Below are 20,644 nucleotides of genomic sequence, written 5' to 3'. Positions count from 1 at the left end.
GGGAGGGCTGACCTTTTCCGGTGGCCGATGCCGGGGCAGGCAGCCTCCGTGCACGGCTGTCACCCCCGTGGTTCCAACCGCAAACACGCGCTCCCTACGATTCACTGACAGACCTTTTTTTTTTTTTTGTAAACCCCTCTGCTGTATTCACCGCCTTCTTTTTTATCCATGACAATACAAGTTTAAAGAACGGGGACGAATCAAAGCTGACAAGCGAATAAAAAAGCCACTGTAAAATGTAGCTGATGTAATACATCTTTGCTAAAGTCAGGACCCTCACACAGGCCTGACAATGTCCCACCCTTTCTGGTTTGCCCCATGGGACCTTACTTTAGAAAAAAAAATGGTAGTCAATGGGCAAGAGACAAATACAGGTTGATCCTGTTCGAATTGTGCCTTGACTTTCACAGATGATGTTTGTCAATTTAAAAGAAAATCGGAAAATCAAAAACATCCCAGTTCGCTGTAAAGATAGAAAGACACCATTTAGTTTTGTATGATATATATGTCAACAACACCAACACTGCCATCGCCTCTCAACAAAAGGTAGAATCCCAATAAATCTGGCCATCTTGACAGCTTAAGTTATGTGAAGGTCAGTTCTGTGAGCTAGCTTATATCCAGGACTGGATCTACAAGGTTTCGGTCATGGGTCTCAGTATAGATAAATGAGACCATGAGAGGTGTCATGGTGGGCCACCAGAAGAGGCGTGACTTGACCTCTCCCTCATGTCTCACTGAAAGGAACTCTGAACATGCTTCCTGGATTTTTTTTGAGGGCAAAAATGGGAGCATGGCTCTTAATGAAATACCTCAATTAGCAAGAAGCCCCAGTCAACACGTTTCTCTTTAACAACTAGGACATTTAAGTTTCCATTGCCAAGCAGTTTCTTTTAACTGAAAGTGACTTGCGTTGCTCACTTACAGCTGTCAAAAACAGAACATTTCAGTGGCCAGGCCCTGGGTGCATGTGATCCCATGTCACATCAGTGTCAGGAGTGATTTTTGCAGGGTGTTCGGAGCCCTGAGTTTTTTTGCTTTTCGAAGCTCTTGGCCGTGTCTCTGCCTGTCCCGCGCCACTGGTGACTCATACATCACTAAACTAAACTAGCCCCCCGCATCTCTACACCCCTCACCCATCCGAGTGGATTAATGTGTCAGAGTTGTTCAGTTTCCCTCAAACATACCATCTGCCCTCCGTCCTGTCAATCAAACATCCATCGCTTTGCCATTCAAAATCCCCCAGACCATTTTTTCTCATGATCCATTGTTGTTTTTAAATAACAGCCTCTGATTAGCAGGCAGCGCTTCCTAAAAATAAAGATGAAATCTCCTCGTGTAGCTGCTTCAGCTCAGGGCAGCGAGGCTGCTTTTTTCCCAGTGCTGCTATTCAAGCCCCTTTGAAAAAAAAGAAAATAAAAAAATCCTTTTTTAATTTCAAACTGGCTGCTCTGACTCTTCCAGGAGAACTTTTATTTATTTCCACCATGTGATGTCTTGCTGGCTGAGGGAGGCTGAGAGGATCCCTACTAAAAGCACTAGGCTGCCTGGGGCAGAAACAGGCCAGAGCTCTCTTCACATAAATAACACAGGAGCGTGGAGGAAGTCCGTTTGGTGGTCTGCTGGAGGGATAGAACCTACCCATCAGTCTGACTCTGGTTCTGTCCTTCTTTCTCATCCTCTGCGTCTCAGTGGTCTATCTAGCAGCTTGGCGGAAGAGGCATAAAACAGCAGGATGTGGAAGAGATTGGGCCAAGATGTACATCTGAGTGGATAGTGGACTTCCAATAGCCTGCGGGCCCGGGCCAGACAGAGTGGATGATGCTGTGAACTGCATCAAACTAATCTGACACATGGGAGACACAGATTTAAGAATTGTAACCAATATTACAATGCTGAATAAAAATGTGTAACTAAATCGTTTAGCATGTAGTCTCTTGGCGGTTTCGTGACGGGAAAAACATGATTCATAATATGCTTTCAATTTTTTCTCCTTCATACAAAATTGATTATCGGTAATCCTCGTATATTTTATCGCGAGCCAAAAGATGTCCTTTGATGGAAAAAATACTGTATGATGACTGTTGTGTGTGCCGGACGCCTCTTGAGGATCAAGTTTCTCCAGAGCACCGGTGTTCCTGGCCCCGGGAAACGACCTCTCCAAAAACTGGCCTTATTTGGAGAGCACTCGAATGCCCCATTGTTGTGACAAGGACAATGAATCTAAAAAGGGGTGAGAGACAAGGGCAAGGAAAACACAAAATAAAGATGTCTGGCCCCTAAAAAAAATCATCAGATGGAAGCTTTCCTTCTATATTTGCACTCACATCATGGAAATACTGTCAGCTGACGCCGGTGTCAGCCCCCGCCTTTGAAGTTGATTTAAAAAAAGCTGTATTTAGTTTGCATTGTGTGCAGAACCTAATTTATAGGAGTTGACCCTGGCTCCTCTTTTGTGCGACAGCCATCTTGGAAAACAATGGCAGGAAGGCTTGAAACTTGAGAGGAACTGAATCTGCTGTTTTCCATTTTTTTTCCTGTTCTTATTCAACGGAGAATTTTTACCCCCCCCCCCCAGCCTGAGTAAAATGGCTCTGTTTTTGTGTCCAACAGGAGCCATAAACTGATGTCTAAGCATTCCATGGCCAGGCAATAGGGCTGAGTTTAACTGGACACATGGGGACAGTTGTTTTGTACCACATGGAGTGGGGGCGGGGGGGGCTGACAGAGGAAGCCATGGCCGCCTGGCGACCTCGCCGTGACCCACTGGCCTCCTCATGGAGGGATCAAGGCCTAGATGGGAGCCGGCTGAGGGTTAGAGGTTTAAGGGTAACAAATCAAGCAACACTTTAGTGGTATTTAACCCCCACATACCATATCTCTCTAACTGTGTGAGCAGCGCATAACTGTGCAGAACAAACATAGAAACGCTTATTTTTATTCTATACGGGGGAGCTCTCTCCAGCAACAGAACTGGACCGGGTCAAGTCTCACACAGATACATCTCTCACCGCCGGTCAGCAGGTAAGTAAAGATTGAGAAGAGCATCACATATTTAACAAAGCACCAACGATATTCAGTGAATTTTCTTGTCGGATTGCTGATAAAATAAATGAATTCAGAAATGCGCCGCTTCGGCTCTGATGCAGCTCCCTCTCTCTCTCTCTCTCTCTCTCTCTCTCTCTGTGTGGTGCCTTCAGTGTCCCACCCACAACTCCATCTGATTGGTTTCGCACAACATTGCATCTCTTGAATCTGCATCAGGGCAAATCTAAAGAGCAGGAGCGAAATCGCGATGATCATATGGTCGGCATCTTCACATTAAAAGTTCTGACATCTGGAAAAAACAGCACGACCGCTTTGACTGCGTGTGAGCACCGAGCATCAATGCTGTAAACACAGCTCCTGTGATCAGTCCACCTGTTGAGTAAAACAGCGCGATCGGCGATAACGTGGCGTAGACAGGCCTTTGTAAAGATGTCGAATATAACATAAGAACAGCATACGAGTAAATGTACTTAAGTACTCGCACTGTGTTTTTTTGCTTTTGTACAACTTTACACTTCTTCGCCACTACATCTCAGAGGCAGATATTGTAGCTTTAGTTACTTTTCAGAATAGAAGATTTCATACCATGTCTATCCAGTGAAAAAACCCCGGATCTACAAATGTGTTGATTTTTTTAATGTTTGTGAGAAACTGAAGGGTTAATGCGTGTAGCTCTCATGGTACAGCAACGCTACAAACATCTAATATACTTTAAACGCCTTGCTGTGGATGAATCGACCCAACAGCAAGAAGTTATAAGTATAAAGAAGTTAAAATGAGCTCAACCTTATTTTTTTTACAATGTCTTATTAGTACTCTTACTTAAGTAAAGGCTCCGAATCCTTTTCAACCACTGGTGCTGATGGTCAGCTACGAAGCCTCTGTACTAAAACCCTCTAACATGTGTAAAATGATTCCCATGTTATTATAGGAAGCATTTTCTGAGGTGATGGCAAGATCTCCATCCTTTCACTTTCTTTCCTCTTATCGTTTTTGGGTTTTTTTTGTGCCATAAAGAAGACACGACAAGGACCCCCTATAGGCACTGCATATCTGCCTCTAAAGGCATCACTCAACTTTATGTTCACTTCTGGTTCCCCTAGCCGAGCTGTGTTTCTTCCATTGGTGTCTGCTCATAAAAGGGTACCGGGGTTGTAAAGATGTGCAACAGACAACTGCCGGGCAGTCGCATAAGCTTTACATGGAAATCAGGTGTTTATACGTACCTGTAGGCAACTCACATAGTTAAAGAAGTCTATAATGCATAATTTAAGTTTGTGCTGTTAATATTCATGACTCAGGACCGTATTCAAAATCATTTCTCAAAACTTATTTATTAATGATAAACACGCACAAAGAAGTACACAGTGAAATGACCACAGCATAAAATGTGGGACAGAACATGACAAGGACTGAATGTTTTTTTTTTCCTTAACACACACTGAGGTGAAATATAAACATATAAACACTGTACCTTGAGGCCACTGGACTCGCCAGTTGAGCGAAAGTAAGCTTACACAGCTTATAACACACATTCAGTACGAACTTTGTAAACTATGATCAGCGTGTATGATTATTTTCATTGTTGATTTCACTGTCAATTTTGTTCCTGACTAATGGATTAGTTGTCTGGTCTAAAAAAATGTTTCCAGAATCCCAAATTGAGCTCCTAATGTCTTGCTAAGAGATGCCAAAAGATATTCAGTTTGTGTCCTTTTATGTTACATTCCAAAGTTTTGTAAATGTCATGACAAACCATTAATGGCCGAATACTTGGCTCATTGAGGCTGAACATTATTTAACCATACCTTTATTCAACACCATGAAAGTCAGAGGAGACACCTGTTGTGTAATATCATCAAACTTGTTGGCACTTAAGGTTAATGGTAGACAGTAAAAGCAGACAGAAAATATTGACAATCCTCCTGTGATGATATTTAGGTATGGTGTGACCCCGGCTTCAACCTCGATCCTCAACAGATCTGACAATGCAATGTGAAAAAGGTCAGCGTGAGAGCGGCTTTAATCAGAAATGATCCTGTTTACCCCCCAGTGGAGTGACTGAGAGGGCACCGAGTGACGCAGGTGAGAGTCAGGCGTCCACCCAGCCCCCGGACCGCACCTCTCTTATCTGCCGATGGAGCAGAGGAGGAAGGAGTGAGGAAGGAGTGACAAAGGCCAGGGCTTTGGGTGTGATAAGGAAGGGCCATATGTCCCGCTTTGGCCCCGGCTCTCAACCCGAGAGGCCATCCAAGGGCCAGGAGCTCCAACACAACCAGGAAAAGCCTCCAAGACGGTGTTTTCGCACTCAGGTATGAATCTGACCCTGCGCTGTCAGATATACAGAACGGTGGTGTGTGTTTACATGTGGTAGCTTTGGGGCAGTGGAAGAGAGGGAGGGAGGGAGGAAGACAGGGTAAGACAGACAGAGACGGAGGGGTCAGGTGGAGTTCAGGGCAGAGTCTCACACTGCAGGAAAGCATAATTGCTTCCGGATCTCAGTATCCACCCGAGTTCCTATCTTTCCTGCCTCCTCTTTCCTTCCATTCATCCCTCCATCTTTCATTTTTTTCTGCTCCGCTCCTCATCTCTTCGCACTCTTTGTCTTTATTCTGGCTCTTGCTGCAGTTTGTCCTGCTGGGCGGCGTGGCACAGGGTGACAATGTCTGTCGGGAAGCAGTCTTTGAGCAGGATACCTCTGTCTCTCTGGCAGTCGAGCTCTCCTATGAAACCGTACCAGTAGATCACAAGGCCTGGACCAAACCTGCAGAGCCAGACAAAAGAAACAAAGGCGGCCCTTTGTGAGAACATCACAGCTGTCACCTCGGAGAGTTCTGAGGTAGCTATGAATGAGTAACACTGCTGCTTTTTATACCCATATCTGCAAAATGCTCACGGCTGTTGACTTTGGATGAGGAAGGCATAACAAAAAACAGCAGGAACAAGCAAGTGAAGAGACAGAGAGATGGGACGTTGGAGAGATTGATCTACGAGAGATAAGGTTGCTTAGGTATATTCCTTTGATCACCATCCAGGAAACTTGCGCTTAATCAAACACACACACACACACACACACACACACACACACACACACACACACACACACAAAAAGCCACCAGGAAGATTAAGATCTCTCTGACAGGGTGATACACACTCGATCACATTACAATGGCGGTGAAATAACAATAATCTGTTCAATAACAAAGCTCTGCGCCGAGGCCTTCCGCATCCTGTCATCGGAAGCCTTTGGCACACAGCAGAGTTCAACACAAAGTCTGAGACTTAAACACGCTGCATCTGGGGGTTAATGTTAGCCAAACCAACTGTGTCCAGCTGTTTCATTCACTTTGAGAAGCCAGAGCAACTTTGCCTTAGTTGGCGAGCGCCGTTGTTACTATAAATAATGACTTGCCAGGCAACTGAGAAGTCAAGTTCAGACACTTTCAACGCGAGGTGTTTTTTTTATCTGTTAAACCTTTACTTCTATCTTTTGTTCTCTCTATAGACACTGCAGCTACTGTACACCTGAAGCTCTGTCGAAAGGTGCAGAAACAATTAAAATGGAGGAGTTCTTCTCCCTGGAAATGTGCAACGTTATTTCACTACTACCGCTCCTCACAAAGGCAATAAATCATCTTTCATGCTTTTTATTATGCCCCAAAGAGCCACCGGTGGCCCCTCTCTGCCTCATATAGATCATACCTATTCTTTGAACATTAGCTGCCATGCATAAAGACATGTCACAGTTGAACTCTGAGCGGAGAGCACGTCAGCCCCCACATGCAAGCCCAGATTCAGGGGGCTGACAGTGCTCCAGTCCCAGACACTCTATCCTCAGACAGTTAACAATGTTGTGGGGGCCTCTGGAGACCCAGACAGGAAGCTAGCCAAAGGGCCACGGAGAGCAACAGAAGTTCAGCTCCAAGGTAAAGTGCATAAAACCTTGAACCTGTGATCAATCACTTCATATTGAAATACGTTCTCAAACACCCGATGGTGTTGTTTTAATAATAATTATGGGAATCTTTCGTCTTCTGTACGGATAGAATTTATGAGCCAGGCAAAAGTGACCTTACAACTTCAACAAGGTATTTTAACACATAAATTCTAAACGCAACGTTCGCGGCTATGCGAGTGTACCGACTGTGCCGACTAGGCCTCGAGGCAGTGCATGTTCTACATACAGTACCTGCAAGTGGACAGATACATGCACGAAATAATATGTGACTGTACGCCCATCCCCTCCGAGAGGCCCTTGCAGCAGTACATGCTTCTGCACCCCATCCCTTGCATTCTACATTTTTACAGTGTGTGATTTACGGCGCTGTATCTATGAGCAAACAGGCCAAAGCTAACAGCCCCGGAGAAAGCCCACAGATGCACACCGAAAGTTCACAGCAATGTCACACACATAGCTCAGCCTCTCAGCGGCGCACAAAGCTCAAGCTCCTCCCTAAACTCTTCATCGTTTCCATGGTCCGCCGCTGCCGCCTCTGCTGCTGTTGCGTGGTCGCCAACTCTTAATATGGAAATGTTATGGAAACAAAACCTAAACATTTACATTAGATGACTTTGGAAAAGGGGTTACGCTCTTCTTTTCATTCAGCCGCCGTGCCGTATGCATTTCCTGTGCTCTGGATGGGGAGGTGAGGCTGAAAAGGGGAGAAAAGCGGTCTGCGCCGAGTGGAGAAAGGCAACCTTCTGGAAAGGTTAAACCTGTACATCAACAGATAAGGCAGCGGCGTACGATACATCATGTCCTGGGGTCTGTCAGGGGAGGCCGAGCACAAATTGAAACAAGCAAAATTATAAACACAGGGGAGCCATGTCACCAAGGCCTCTCCATACTGTAAAGAAAATAAATGGACTTTGAATCCTACTCAGAATTAATACAAGTTAATACTACAGGGACCTTGAGGTAAAAACCTGAGACTGGGAACACAAACAGTAACACAGTGAGGGAAAAGAACGGTCAGGGGGCCACGTCTGAGCGTTAGGGCTACAGTATAAGACTTAAACCACTTTTACACCAAAATTAGTATGTAAATGCAGGTTTTTTTAATGCCTATAAATGGAAGTCAATCCCAAATTGTACATATTCACATTAAAGACAAAGCCAAATGTTAGTGGACGCAGTGTGAAAGGGGCATTGAGAAAAAGTTCTAAGCATCACACCAAGACAGAGCAATTAAAAATAGAAGTTTGGTGTTATAGCGCCTGATGAGGCGAATGGAAGTTCAACTTTGTACGCAAATTATGGCTTATTATGTGGGCTGGCTCGTCTTGACCCGGCGTGTGCTTATTACAAACACCACCTCTAAGAGAGTGCGAGTCAGCCATCTTCCAATAAACACCTAACTGTGTAACGAGTTGGGGGAAATTGTTTGTGAAATGTAGCTAATTTCAGCAAAAGGGGGCCACTTGACGAGCCTGGGCGTGGAACCGCGGCTGCCAGCCATGCTTTCGTTAGTGTTAATGAGCGGGTGGTGGTCGCGTTTAAAGCAGGTGCCAAGCAGCTTACTACGGCAGCTTAATGAGAGCAAAGGCACTCAGGAACAAAAACGCTCGAATGGAGGAGAGGGGAGTGTTATTAGTGTCTGACTGCACATAAACACAGCGGAGTCAGTGGAGCTGAGCCTCACACAGAGCTGAGCACTGAATTAAATCCGGAAAATGCACAACCCATACGTGAGCAGAGCACTCGAAACAATATGAACCGCATGAGCTACATATGGCGAGTTACAAACTGTACCTTTAAAAGAATGTGCAAACTTGCTTCTCTTGATTTTATTTATGCACCTCTCATTTTTCTGAGAACCCCACCCCATGAGAAAAAAAAAACAAAAAAAAAAACGTGTCGTTTAACATTTCGACCAATCGGGTCTAATTTGATCCGCCACATTTGGTGAGAAAAAGCTTTGCTGAAACTTGGGCCGAGCACTTCTGCCAAAACACATTACACGACGTGATAAATTATCAATAAAATCAAGATGAATTTACTCTTTAAAGCGCTGTCACGTCATTTTACACGCCGCACAGACCCGCTCTAAAACAAACGTCCTGGCAGTGATTTAGACAGCGTAAGCCTCTACCTGAGGCTGAACTCTCTGTCTCTGAGGTCTCCCCACAAAGACCTCCTTTGTCTTCAGCATCCATACATCAGGTCATGAGGTAGGCTCGCTAAAGCGCTGCCAAACATTAGCTTTTACTCAGTCTTTTCTCTGCTCTCTGAAACGCAGGTATGGAACCTGCTCAGTGTCTCCTAAGACGGAACGCACTGAGAGTGATTGGTGTGAGATGTGTAGAGGGAATACAAGTCTCTGTGCTGCAGACAGAAGAACTATGTATATCGCAAAAGACAGAGATAAAATACGTGCTAATTGATGCGAGGGCTGTACCGAATAGTTGACATTCAACTGCTGTGCAGCCTCTCTTTTCTTTTTGCATGATAGCTGATTGTCGAGTCTCATTCCCTGGTCCTCAAATACCAACACCGGCTCTGGCAAACACACCGACCCAAAGCATCAATATTTTGCAAGCAGTTCTGGAGAAAGTCAGAACTGTAACATTCATGTAACAACATTAACAAAAAAATTATTATTGTATTGTTGTAAATTATCGTATTATGATGATGATGTCATAACATTAAATCGTCTTTTGAAAACCTAAACAGAAGCTACAAATGAAAAGAAATGACATTAAGTACATTCCTAGTCTGAGCTATAGGCAGCTGCCTACAGGAGATATTTACGGGGTCATATGATGGTTATATGATGTGTTTGTATGTGAGTTTTTCGAGGGTGGGGGGGCACTGACCCAGAGCCTGCACGCTAGGTGATATGGCCCAGCAGCTGATCACTGTACACCCAGCTTGTGTAATTGAATGGCCCCGCAGTCGCTGTTTGTAGCACGTCAGCCCGCCTGATGATGAAGGCGCGCTGATAACACGAGCTTCCACGCACACAAATGGGATATTTAAAGGCTGACACTACCTGGAGGGTCGTTCATGGACAGGGCGGTAAATAATCCCTATGCTACAAACTATACATCCACCTGTCCAGACATAACAGGAGCTGAACGGAAGAGTTAACCTCCCACAGACGAGTTATTAACACGGCTAGAGCTAAGAATAGAACGCCTCCTTTTTCCCTCTCTCAACCTCCCTCTTTGTCTACGCGGAAGAGGGAAAGTTCAATTCTGCTCAGGTATGTAGAACAAAAATACAAGGCGCTCAGTTGTATGTTAAACGAATAAGCCCGAACCTGCACAAGCATCATAATTAAGGTGGAACAGAGGGCAATAAAAAATAAAAACATCTTCCGCCTGGTGTAATTCTCCCCGACGTTTTTATGTTTTCTGTCGACGGGGTATGGAAATGGAACGTGACACGGATGTGGGTCGCGATTGTCACCATTGGAGGTAGAGAGGGTGTTTTATGTGTCTGCATGTTTGTGTAGTGCAGTTAGTGTTAGGTTTAACACAGAGGTGCGGAGGTGTAATGTGCGAGTACGGAGGGTGTGGGAGGTCAGGTCGAGTCAGTGTGCCGTGAGCTGTATGTTGCACTGGGAGCTAATTTACGCCCACTGATGCGAGATACCAGAACGGAGACCGGAGGATTCCAGTCCTCTATCTGGTAACCACGGCAACTGGTGTAACCTTCGCGGCAGGGCAAGTGCTCGGCTCTCGGACCTGATGCAAAATAAGTCAACATCACGAACACTGTGCCACGCTTTATCGTATGACGCATCACCTACATATGTGTGGGAGACCCTGCTCTCCGATATTTACTGTTCACACATGAAGCAGCAGCATGGGTAGTCGGCTCGTCTGATGGCAAGTTAGCAAATTGGAATGAAATGACCAACTTTTTATTCTTTGACTGAATCACCACAGCGGCGGGAACCTCATGCTGTGTTTAACAACAGAGTGTCGACTTTCATTGTTTTCGTACACATTCATTATTAAATGTGTGTGTTTGCTTTTGCGGCATCATGTGCAACTGGCCTGTGTGAAACTCTGCCGCCTGTGTGTTTGTTTCAATGGCATAACAAAACGTTGAAGACAAACAGTATCAGGCACACATCCTGTGACCTCACATATAAACATGATATCATCCCGACATACGCGCACATAACACTGCTCCTCTGCAGGTCTGCAGGCGCCCGGTCAGGCTGACGCTGCCCTCACAAGGGCAGATAGGGTTACAGTACAAACTGTTGTTGATTAAGGCCGTGCCTGTAGTGGGGGATCATCCTAAATTGAAAACACATTAGCCGCCAGGGTTAAGGGCAGGGCTTTGGACCAGGGCTTCGCGCGGCAGACACAAAATGGCTGTCCCTCTGCCTGCCTTTGACTGTGTTTCCCCCAGAGACAGGTGGCAATTATCGGCCAGGACTGCTGGGAGTTCACAATAACAGGTTAAAGGAGCATGTATCCCCCTGACACTGTAGTCCTCTCTGTCTGCACAGGCTCACAGCCCACAGCCTGCACGCCCGCCACCGCGGGGAGCTTCCTGTCTCAGAACAGAACTTGGAGACATGGGGACTCATCAAAGGCCAGAGGGACTCCCTGGACGGATCTCCAAATTAGCACTATGGCCAGTGTTTGGCTTTGGAGACTAATAGGCCTCATCTGAAAACAGTAAAAGCCTTCGAGACGTTTCTTTTTTTTTTTTTTTCCTCCTGTTATTTTTAAGTCCCACATCAGATATAATGAAGGTCATCTCCATTCTGCGCAGTGCACACGTTCACAGCGTATTTACACACTCGCAGACAAGATTATTGCCTACTCATGGTTTCAGTACAGTGCTTGCACAGGAGACATCATTCGCAGCCATTGCCATAATAGAATTTAATAAAATCGGCATCAAGTGTTAATGAATACCCACTCAGTGTGTCATAACTGAAGAGATCACGCCATTTTCATGATGTAGAGGGTCATTATGGAGGATGGGGAGTCGATATCCGAGAAAAGATCAGGTGAGCTCTGACCGTCTGAATGTTAACCCTCACACAGCCAGAGGATAACAGAGACAGAGCTTTCTCACTATTACATTCATGTTATATGGCTGGATTTAAAAGCAGGGCTGTTTGTAAAAAGAAGAACAATGCGCTGAAAGTTTTAGTCTGAAGTATAATTTGTTCCATGACTCAGCCTAACTTTAATACTGATTGTTCTGGTGCCATCACAGAGCTGTCATCAGTCGGTTGTTTCACTGCATCGCTGTGTCCTCGATGCTGTTTGGACCAACTTCTGAACACTAAACAGACAAAGCCGAAGCCAGACCACACCTTGTTTGGTTTCGCTCCACATCCAAAACAGACCAGAGTGTGTCCAAGCGCGTTGGACCGTAACGCCGCAGATCTGAGAGGGCACCAGCACACATTACACACACTCGTCCCTCAGATATGTGTTGCTAATGTGGTCGGCGACATGCTCAGTTAAGGGACTTAACGAGTTCCAAACACTGATTGAGACTCCTCCCGTTGGCTGGAGGATGTTTGGGAAGCATGATATGCTACAAACAGATCCTAACCAGGACCAAATGGCACGGCGAGGCAGTTGCTTTCAATGTCTCGCTTATGTGCTTGTCAAAATAACAATACGGCTGATGCTTATTAAGTGGTGTGCTCATTCACGTAATCATGTGTGAGCCAAGTTATCAATCAGTTGAGTCTGTCTGATTATGTGTGTGTGAGGTGATAAGATTTAGGTTAATGTGAGAAGGTGGCCAAGGTGATAGGAGGCTGTGAGGGGGACTGAGGTCAGGGAAAGTGATAATTCGTCAGTGGGAGATAAAGACTGCAGAGTCCCATAATGGTGGGGGAGCTTAAGGCTGTTGGGAGTTAAAAGCTCAGAGATGTAACAATAAGTGACCTAATCGATAAATCCATTGAGAGAAAATAACTGCAGAATATTCTGATTATCAATTAATCATTGAACAATAATAATAAAAAAAAACAAAACAACAACCTTTTTTGCCAAAATGACAGAAAATGCTTTTTTTTTATCATATCAAACTGAATATCTTTAGGTTTTGGGCTGACTAAACAACATTTAAAGATATCATCTTGGACATTTCTCTTCTCTAAATCTGCTGCCACTTCAGTGAGGACTGAGTCAAAAGTCAGCCATGGAAGGGCAGGTGTGAATGTTTGTTGTGTAAGGCCTCCTGGCCTCTGCATCCATGACTAGAACCCTGCCCCAAAATTAGAGTGTGGCCTCTAATGTCTCCCTGGGAGAAAGAGAGGCCTGGCTTTCGTCCAAGTCAGCACCTTTGGAAGTGCAGTCGTGTTACCGCCACTAAATCAACATGTCAGCACCCGGCCCAGTGAACTTCTTTACCCAGACTCCAGCGCTTACAGCTACCCCACACACCTAATGAATTGGTGTGAATGCCCATCTGTCTGCTACAATGAAAAGGAGAAATGAGGAGAAAGAGGAAAAATAAAGAGATTTTTTCTACAGCTGTTGCGTGGAACCATTTGCCGTTTTCCCAAATATGGTGATGACACAGAAACACCGTATTAGTCCTGAACAGAGAACAGCCGTGGCCAGGTTGAGGTATCCTCGCCATCAACCTTGGCCTCTGAGTCCAAAATGGAACTGTCCCAGATTTGGGGGTGGGGGGTGAGTTTGGAGACGGACGCAGGCGAAGGGCCACAGAAAGCCGTGTGCTTACTCGGCAGTCTGTTTACATTCCTGAGGGTAATTTTAGCCCTTGGGAGGGGAGCAGAGCAGGGGGGCCAACATGTCGTTTGGGCTTGTCAGTGGTCGACGGGCCAGCCGGCGCAGTGGCGGCACCTGGACATGTGGGTGGTACATAAAAACACACACAGACACAGACCTCCAGCAGACCAATCACTGAAACTTGTATCTGTATTTGTGCTTATCAATTATTTACCATCTTTAGTAATAACATATTTAATAAAAAGGGGCAACTAACATCTACATAACATCAATGGCTACTTGGTCTGTGACTGGACAATTAAATGAGGAGGAGGCCTCGTGGAAAACGGCAGCGGTGAGGGTGTAGCCTTGCTAACAGGCCCGCCACAGAGCCCCATTAGCTTTGGACAACAGAGGATATCCCCCAGTGTTTTCACTGATCATCTGGGGTGCAAATCTAATTTCATTGTAGTTTCTAAAAATTTGCTATGCAAACAAAACAATAATCCTGGTTCAAGAATCGCTGAGGGCTTCTGCGTGCGTGTTGGGATTTGTCTTTTTATTACTTCCAGCCCAGAATGTCCCTTCAAAGGGGCAAGAAAAGCAAAATGTCCATGTGTGTTTTGGGCCGCTTGTGTGCGTCTGTGCACGAGAGAGGGAGAGAGAGAGAGAGAGGGAGGGAGACTCAGAGCTTATCGAAACTAATTAGGCGAGGGATCAGGATGGAAGTTAAATACTGGGCTACATGTAATGAAAGAAGCAGAGTGGGGGACATCTAGGGGTCAGGCCCACACCAAACAGTGGTCCTCGGGCAATCTGGTATTGATTTTCACTCGTTTGGGGATGAAGGTGGACCAGGGGGGAGGGAGAGCGAGAGAGAGGGAGACGGGGAGAGGCAGCAGCGTGGAGTCTAAGGGTCTTGCGAGTTGTCAACTTGACAGTTTAACCCCTTTTGGAGGAGAACAAACAAACAGAGGGATCTCCTGGGCTGACAGCGTTGATCTGTCATAGCGATGACACTGCAAAGCCCCACACAATGCCCACACGGGAGAGGAGAGTCAGGGAGGAAAGAGGAGGAGGAGGGCGGCTGGATACAGATATGCAGAGGCACATTCCTTAAGCCTAAGAAGATAGGAACCAGGCTCTGCTTAAGATCTACGAAGCTATCTGCACCTTGAGAAAATGGGAAAAAAAAATGATGCAACTAGGAAACATTTGTCGGTGTTTGTGACATTTCTTATCAAATAGCCGTAGCTGTTGTGAATTGTGAGCCCGCACGTATGCAAAAAAAGGTTTTGACCAAATGTGTTTACAGTTTGGTTACATTTTGGTCATCTTCTCTTTAGTCTTTATTTCTTATAAACCAGCGTTGGGGACCGTCCACAACCGCGCGGACACACAGATGTCAGCGGTCCTCTCTTGTCACTCAATCCATGAAGGCCGTCACCCCCGAGCACCTTCCCCTCTCATGTCCTTAAACACTTGAAGACCCCTTTTCACTTTTCCCCTCAGACTGCCTCATCGCTTTGTCACATTGCCAAAGGGGACTCCATTAGCCTGGCCATGCACAGAGCCCCCCAACTCTCACTTATACTTAACACACACACACAACCAAGCACACACACACTCAGGGGGAGGGTGATACGCGTAGCTAAGGCTGTCCACATCAAATTAGAGTGGCCCCTATTGTCCCTATTACAGCCTGGGAATGCTCCATCATGACGGATGCTACGGGGTCCCTCACTTGTCAGGAGTTGTCAGACAGAAAGGGAGTCTGGATACACACAGCTGACAGGTAATCTTAATGTCTTCAATTAGCCCAATTAGGCCTGTCATAAACAATTCGATAAGTGCTCGACCAACACAAACAGATAAAACGCACGCACAAGCACACGCGGGCGCACACACTCACGCGGCGCGGTCTGCAGGGTATTAATGAGAAGGGTAATGGGTATATCAGCGGACGCTTGACTTGTCTTTTGTTTCAAGGAGGGGTGTGTCCCCATCCCTTTGCTCTCAGCTGTGCGCTGCTGGCTGCTACCTGGTCAGTTCAAATTGTACTATCTCCTTTCATTAGCACATCGCCGGCTGAGAATCTGAAAGGCCGTGACAAAATTCATTTGAGACGAGTGGGAGCAGATTGCCTGAAGCAGGTGCTATAAGGGAGATAAAACAAAAGCAGCACCTCTGAGGAGCTCCATGTGTGCACGCTTGTGTGTGTGTGTGTTTTTCGTGCGTGTGTGCGCGCATGCAAGCTTTTCCCTGGTCTTCACATTCTGTTCTTTTCCTTGCTATGGTAAATGGGTAATGACACAAAAGTGCTTTTGAAAAAAAAAGGAGAGAGAAAGAAAGAAAGAACAGGGACCAGAGAGGAATCGGCCCAGCGTTTACAAAGCTGTGGTGAAATCTAAATATTGTTCCTAGCGTGACTAAACAGGCCAACACCTTTTCAGAGCAGAGGATGTGCGATAGCTGAAATTGTTTGATTTGGTCTCTCCTTTACAATGTCTTATCGCCGAAGCAGCGGTGACACCCACTCTACATCCCTCGCCTTTGTCCTCTAACCGTTTCTTTAAATCCATTTATTTGCATTCACTATCAATTTCTTTCACTCGAGGTACGCAGGACACGTTTCGGGAACCGTGAGGCACAAGCTAATGTTTGAAACAGAGATTCCACAGTTTGCGAACACAAGACCCGAGCGAAGTCAGCATCAATATTTGAACAAGAACTTGGCCTTGATCTTATGTACGGAGGCCTTGAAATGCCCCACATTAAGCAGCAAAAGCTGACAATGCAGTGCTTATACGCTAGTTTCATTCAGGGCCGTGTTGAACAAAGGCAAGAAAGAGAATGCAGACAAAAATACAGGAAGACGCAGGCGAATTTCAGTCAAAACCAAGGATATATGCCGTATGGTGAAATCCCAAGGCACGATTTCATCCGGTCCAACCAGGACGGGAGAGACAAACCGACGACTATCAACAAGAACTGTGATGGACATCTAACTCTACTTCTGATCTTTACCTCAAGTGACAGCTGGAATGCCATCTGAGGAGAAGAAGAAAAAAAACAAAAAAAAAAGAAAGGGAGAGAAAAGCCGTCACCGGGAAGTTGTAATAGGAAATTGCTCTTGGCAACTATTTGTTCAAGCACCAGATTTTTTTCATCTTTATGCCAACCCAGCGAGCCCCCATTGGAAAACAGGGCAGGTCCCCCTAATGAGTAATCTATTTCAAAGCAGTCGTGTCTGGGCATGACAGTTTACTGAGAGGCTTGAAGAACTGGTAATTACCAGTGTTACGGGGCAATTAATGCATATTACACTGCGGCACTCATGGCGGTGACTGTCAGCTCCCCAATAAAAATGAGCACTCTTCAGCTAAAGGGTGACATTAATTGGGCCCTTAATGACTATGCAGAGGAACCAAGCCAAATAGGAACAAAACAGGGGACTCGCTCTGACTCCAGCAGAGGGCTGGAAATTGGACTAAAAATGAGATTAATTGCTGTTTAGAAAAAAAAAGAAGGGAAAAAATGTGGCGAGGGGAAGGGGGAGAAAGAGGTTGGAATTATAGGGTGCAGAGAGCAAGGGCTGCTCATACAAATGACAATTCAATTAATTATTTTATACAGTATTTTCTATACCTTAAGGAGCGCAGACGGGCCTCAAGCCCATTTCGAAAGGCTTTGTCTTGATATGTTGCTCATTGCATAAACGGCGACATGTACATTCAACAAAGCGCACACACACACACACACACGGCCTCGTGGTGCAAATGCTCAATATAATGAAGCTAAAATCCTCATTTAAGTGCAAAGAAGCTTTCCTGCATAACATGGAGAGGCTGTATGTATGTATCTGTGATGAATGTAAAGGAGATTAGGTGGCTAGTTATTCCATAATGTGCCCAGGAGAAAAAAAAAAAAAATCATGTCAAGAGGCATGTATGGAGAGTTTTCTGGGTTATACACATTCCTAGGAAGCCTAGGGCCTTACGTATGTCTTTCCACTTAAAGCAGTCATAAAAAAACATTAAGCAAAGCCTAAAAGTAAATCTGCCAAATTGCAGGCCTTCCACCCCCGGAAATGTTTGTTTAGGAGGAGATCAAGGATGTGGTGGAGACATGAAGTAATTCTGATTAATGTTGCTAAAGCTAAGCACGTACTGAGCACCACCTGAATATGCAAGCCCCGAATCATAAAAACATCAGCATGCAAAACATGCCATCATTTGCATACATTTTTGATTTTGGATTTCCTTGCTATTTAAATATGCAGTTAGAAATAGTCCAGCACTGCCTCTCGCGCTGTCACGCTGCACACTCACACTGTCATTGGTCCTGATAGAACTCTTCCGCTTCAAAGGGAGCTTTGCAATGGAGAGGAGAATGAGCAAATATTTGAATTGCAAAAACACATCATCGAGCGAGGGGAGAAAATTCAAGACAACTTTTTAGAGTTAAAGACACCCCCCCACCCACCCCCAACCCCCAGCAAGCGAACCCTGCTGCACACAGTACAGGAAAAAAAAGTCAACGTATTCCCAGCGTAAGCACTCTCCTCGCTAATTTACCATATCCAAATTTGTGTAATGGGATATGACACATTTTAGAGCGGATTGTGGAAAAAAAAAAAAAAAAACAACTTTAATTTGAGGAGAGAACCATAAAATGTTTTTAAGCTGCCCCTGTATTTAACTGAAATCCACCACACAAATCCAGGTTCTCAGACAACCTGACATGGATTTGATTACAGACTGAAGTGTAATTAGCTGCTTAAGTTATCCTCGGCTAGGTCGGAGTAAGCAGCAGCAGCACCACCGCAGCAGCTATTCCAGCAGAACTAAAGAGGACCTTCAGACACTACAGCAGTACCTTCGCCCTCAGGATTCAGCACAGCCAGTTTACAGTCATTTACATGTAATCACTCCAGGAGAGTCTCTGACGGCTTCCAACTTCTGCAGAAGTTAGCGGGGGAAAAAGTGCAATAAATAATCTTCATGACAAATCAATAATATGACTCATAGCATATTTGAAAGTATGAGCTTCCCCTAATTCGACGCCAGCATAAATAGAGGATTTGAGCCAAAAGTTACAAGTCTAGCCACGAAGGCCATGAACAACATCAACGGCAATAAATACCCATCTTCAGACATCTGAAAAAATACCTCTGCAAAGGGGGAAAACTGTGTTTATGATTGTAAATTTATTTACCACAGGCCGAGAAATACCTTGAATTTTAAATTGGGGGGAAAATGTGAGCGTCTCAAACACATCCTCAGAAAATGTCTGGGGCGCGTGGAGAATTACTGGGAGCTGCAAAATAAACTGTGGAAAGACGGGCAATCTGCTACTGGTGGAAAAATATCATGGCCGCATTTTTTTCATAAGCACGTCAAAGCGCTAAACGCTGAACAAATAGTTTGCGGGTTCCACGCGATAATTAAAGGATCATTACTTTTACACTGTTACTATGACTCTGAATTACATCTAAACATCATTCTCAACCTGTAATCACAGGCTTAAAATGTTTAATTCTCCTCATCTCTTAACACTAGTTACAAACGATTACTTTCATTATAGGTGAATCTTCCCATGATTTAGTCTATAAAATGCTGCTGAAGTGCCTTGAAACTGCTTCTTTTGTACAATCAATAGTCCAAATCACAAAGAATCTTCATTTACTGTACTTTCACAGATGGCAAAGAAAGGCAACAAAGCCTCACATTGAAGAGCTGGAACCAGAAAGTGTTTGAAGTATTTGCTTATAAAATGACTAACAACTAAATCATTATCAAAAGTTGCAGCTCCACACGCAGTTAGCATTACCCAGAGCTCCTCTACACGCCGTCTACATCTCGCCCCTCCTCTGGCCTCTACTCTTTGTGACTCGCCTACGTGTAGACAACTTGGAGACAGGTCTGAGCAGAAATCAAACCTAAATGATGGATAGCTTTACTGCACAATGACCTCTGTCACTGAGTTCTTGCCCTAAATCAATGCTGGCGATAAGGGCCCTGCGCCAGCGCTCACCTTGGTATGTTCACCAGCAAACCTTATCTATGGCAGGAGGAAGTGTGAGTAATAACTAAAGACAAGCCACGACAAAACCACTAACTCCACCTTGTCAAACATAATTTACAATGTATATCCCTGTTGCCCCCCCCGCCCCCCCGCACTGCTGCTGTTAAAACAGTAATTATGAGAACCAAAGATTTGGGACTGTGTGTTTGGAGGATTAACCTGTTGTAGGTCGGTGGGGGAGCTTTGGTCCAAGAAGGGAAACTGAAAGGTTGATCATATACTGAGGACTGACGCATGCTAATCTCCATATCACCGGCGTGCCCCTACACATTCATACACAAAATTCTGAATAAATTTCACCGTTGTCAGGTCTGCGCTCCAGTGATGCATACAGGGAGAGGTTGGAGGTTGAAGTTGAGAAGAAGGGCTGACAGGAAGTAGAAGCAAAGACTTTTTACGAAGATTACAGCATCGAGAACTCTAAGACCTTTCAGTAGTTTCTCATTTGAGTGTGCGTGATAAAGTGTGTGTGTGTGTGTGTGTGTGTGTGTGTGTGTGTGTGTGTGTGTGTGTGTGTGTGTGTGTGTGTGTGTGTGTGTGTGAGACGCAGTGTGGAGCGAGGGAGCGAGCATGCTTCCAGGCAGTCGCATCAAAACGGAGAGAGAGACCAAACATGACATCAAACGTCGCAATTAGCTGACCCCTTTCTCCTCGAGTCGCAGTTTGAGAAGCTCTGCCTTTAAAACCCTGATTAAAATATGTTTACTTTCTCATTCAAAATGACGTTTGACAAGGTTAGTAATATTTCAACTAACTGCAAAAACATTCCTGTGGCCGTAATGCTTTTTTTCCACCGCTTTGCAGGGGCGCAGGTAACCTCGGAGCGAGTTTCCCATGAACT

The 20,644-nt window shown here is 45.2% G+C and overlaps 1 protein-coding gene across 6 annotated transcripts in view; it reads right to left on the bottom strand.

Annotated features, from left to right (window-relative positions):
• Positions 1–4,363: 4,363 nt before the first annotated feature.
• cdin1 (CDAN1 interacting nuclease 1) overlaps positions 4,364–20,644 on the bottom strand; it is a 58,695-nt gene continuing 42,414 nt past the window's right edge. For all 6 annotated transcript variants that reach the window (XM_037072604.1, XM_037072608.1, XM_037072607.1 and 3 more), the window contains one exon: positions 4,364–5,812. In XM_037072604.1, coding sequence (XP_036928499.1) covers positions 5,656–5,812 — 157 coding nt within the window. In that variant the 3' untranslated portion in view covers positions 4,364–5,655. The remainder of the gene's footprint in view (positions 5,813–20,644) is intronic.

The sequence above is a fragment of the Acanthopagrus latus genome, chromosome 16 (genome assembly GCF_904848185.1).
Source record: "Acanthopagrus latus isolate v.2019 chromosome 16, fAcaLat1.1, whole genome shotgun sequence".
Classification (NCBI taxonomy): Eukaryota; Metazoa; Chordata; class Actinopteri; order Spariformes; family Sparidae; genus Acanthopagrus; species Acanthopagrus latus.
The sequence above is the reverse complement of the archived record's forward strand: the minus strand, read 5'-3'. Positions and strand labels throughout refer to the sequence as shown.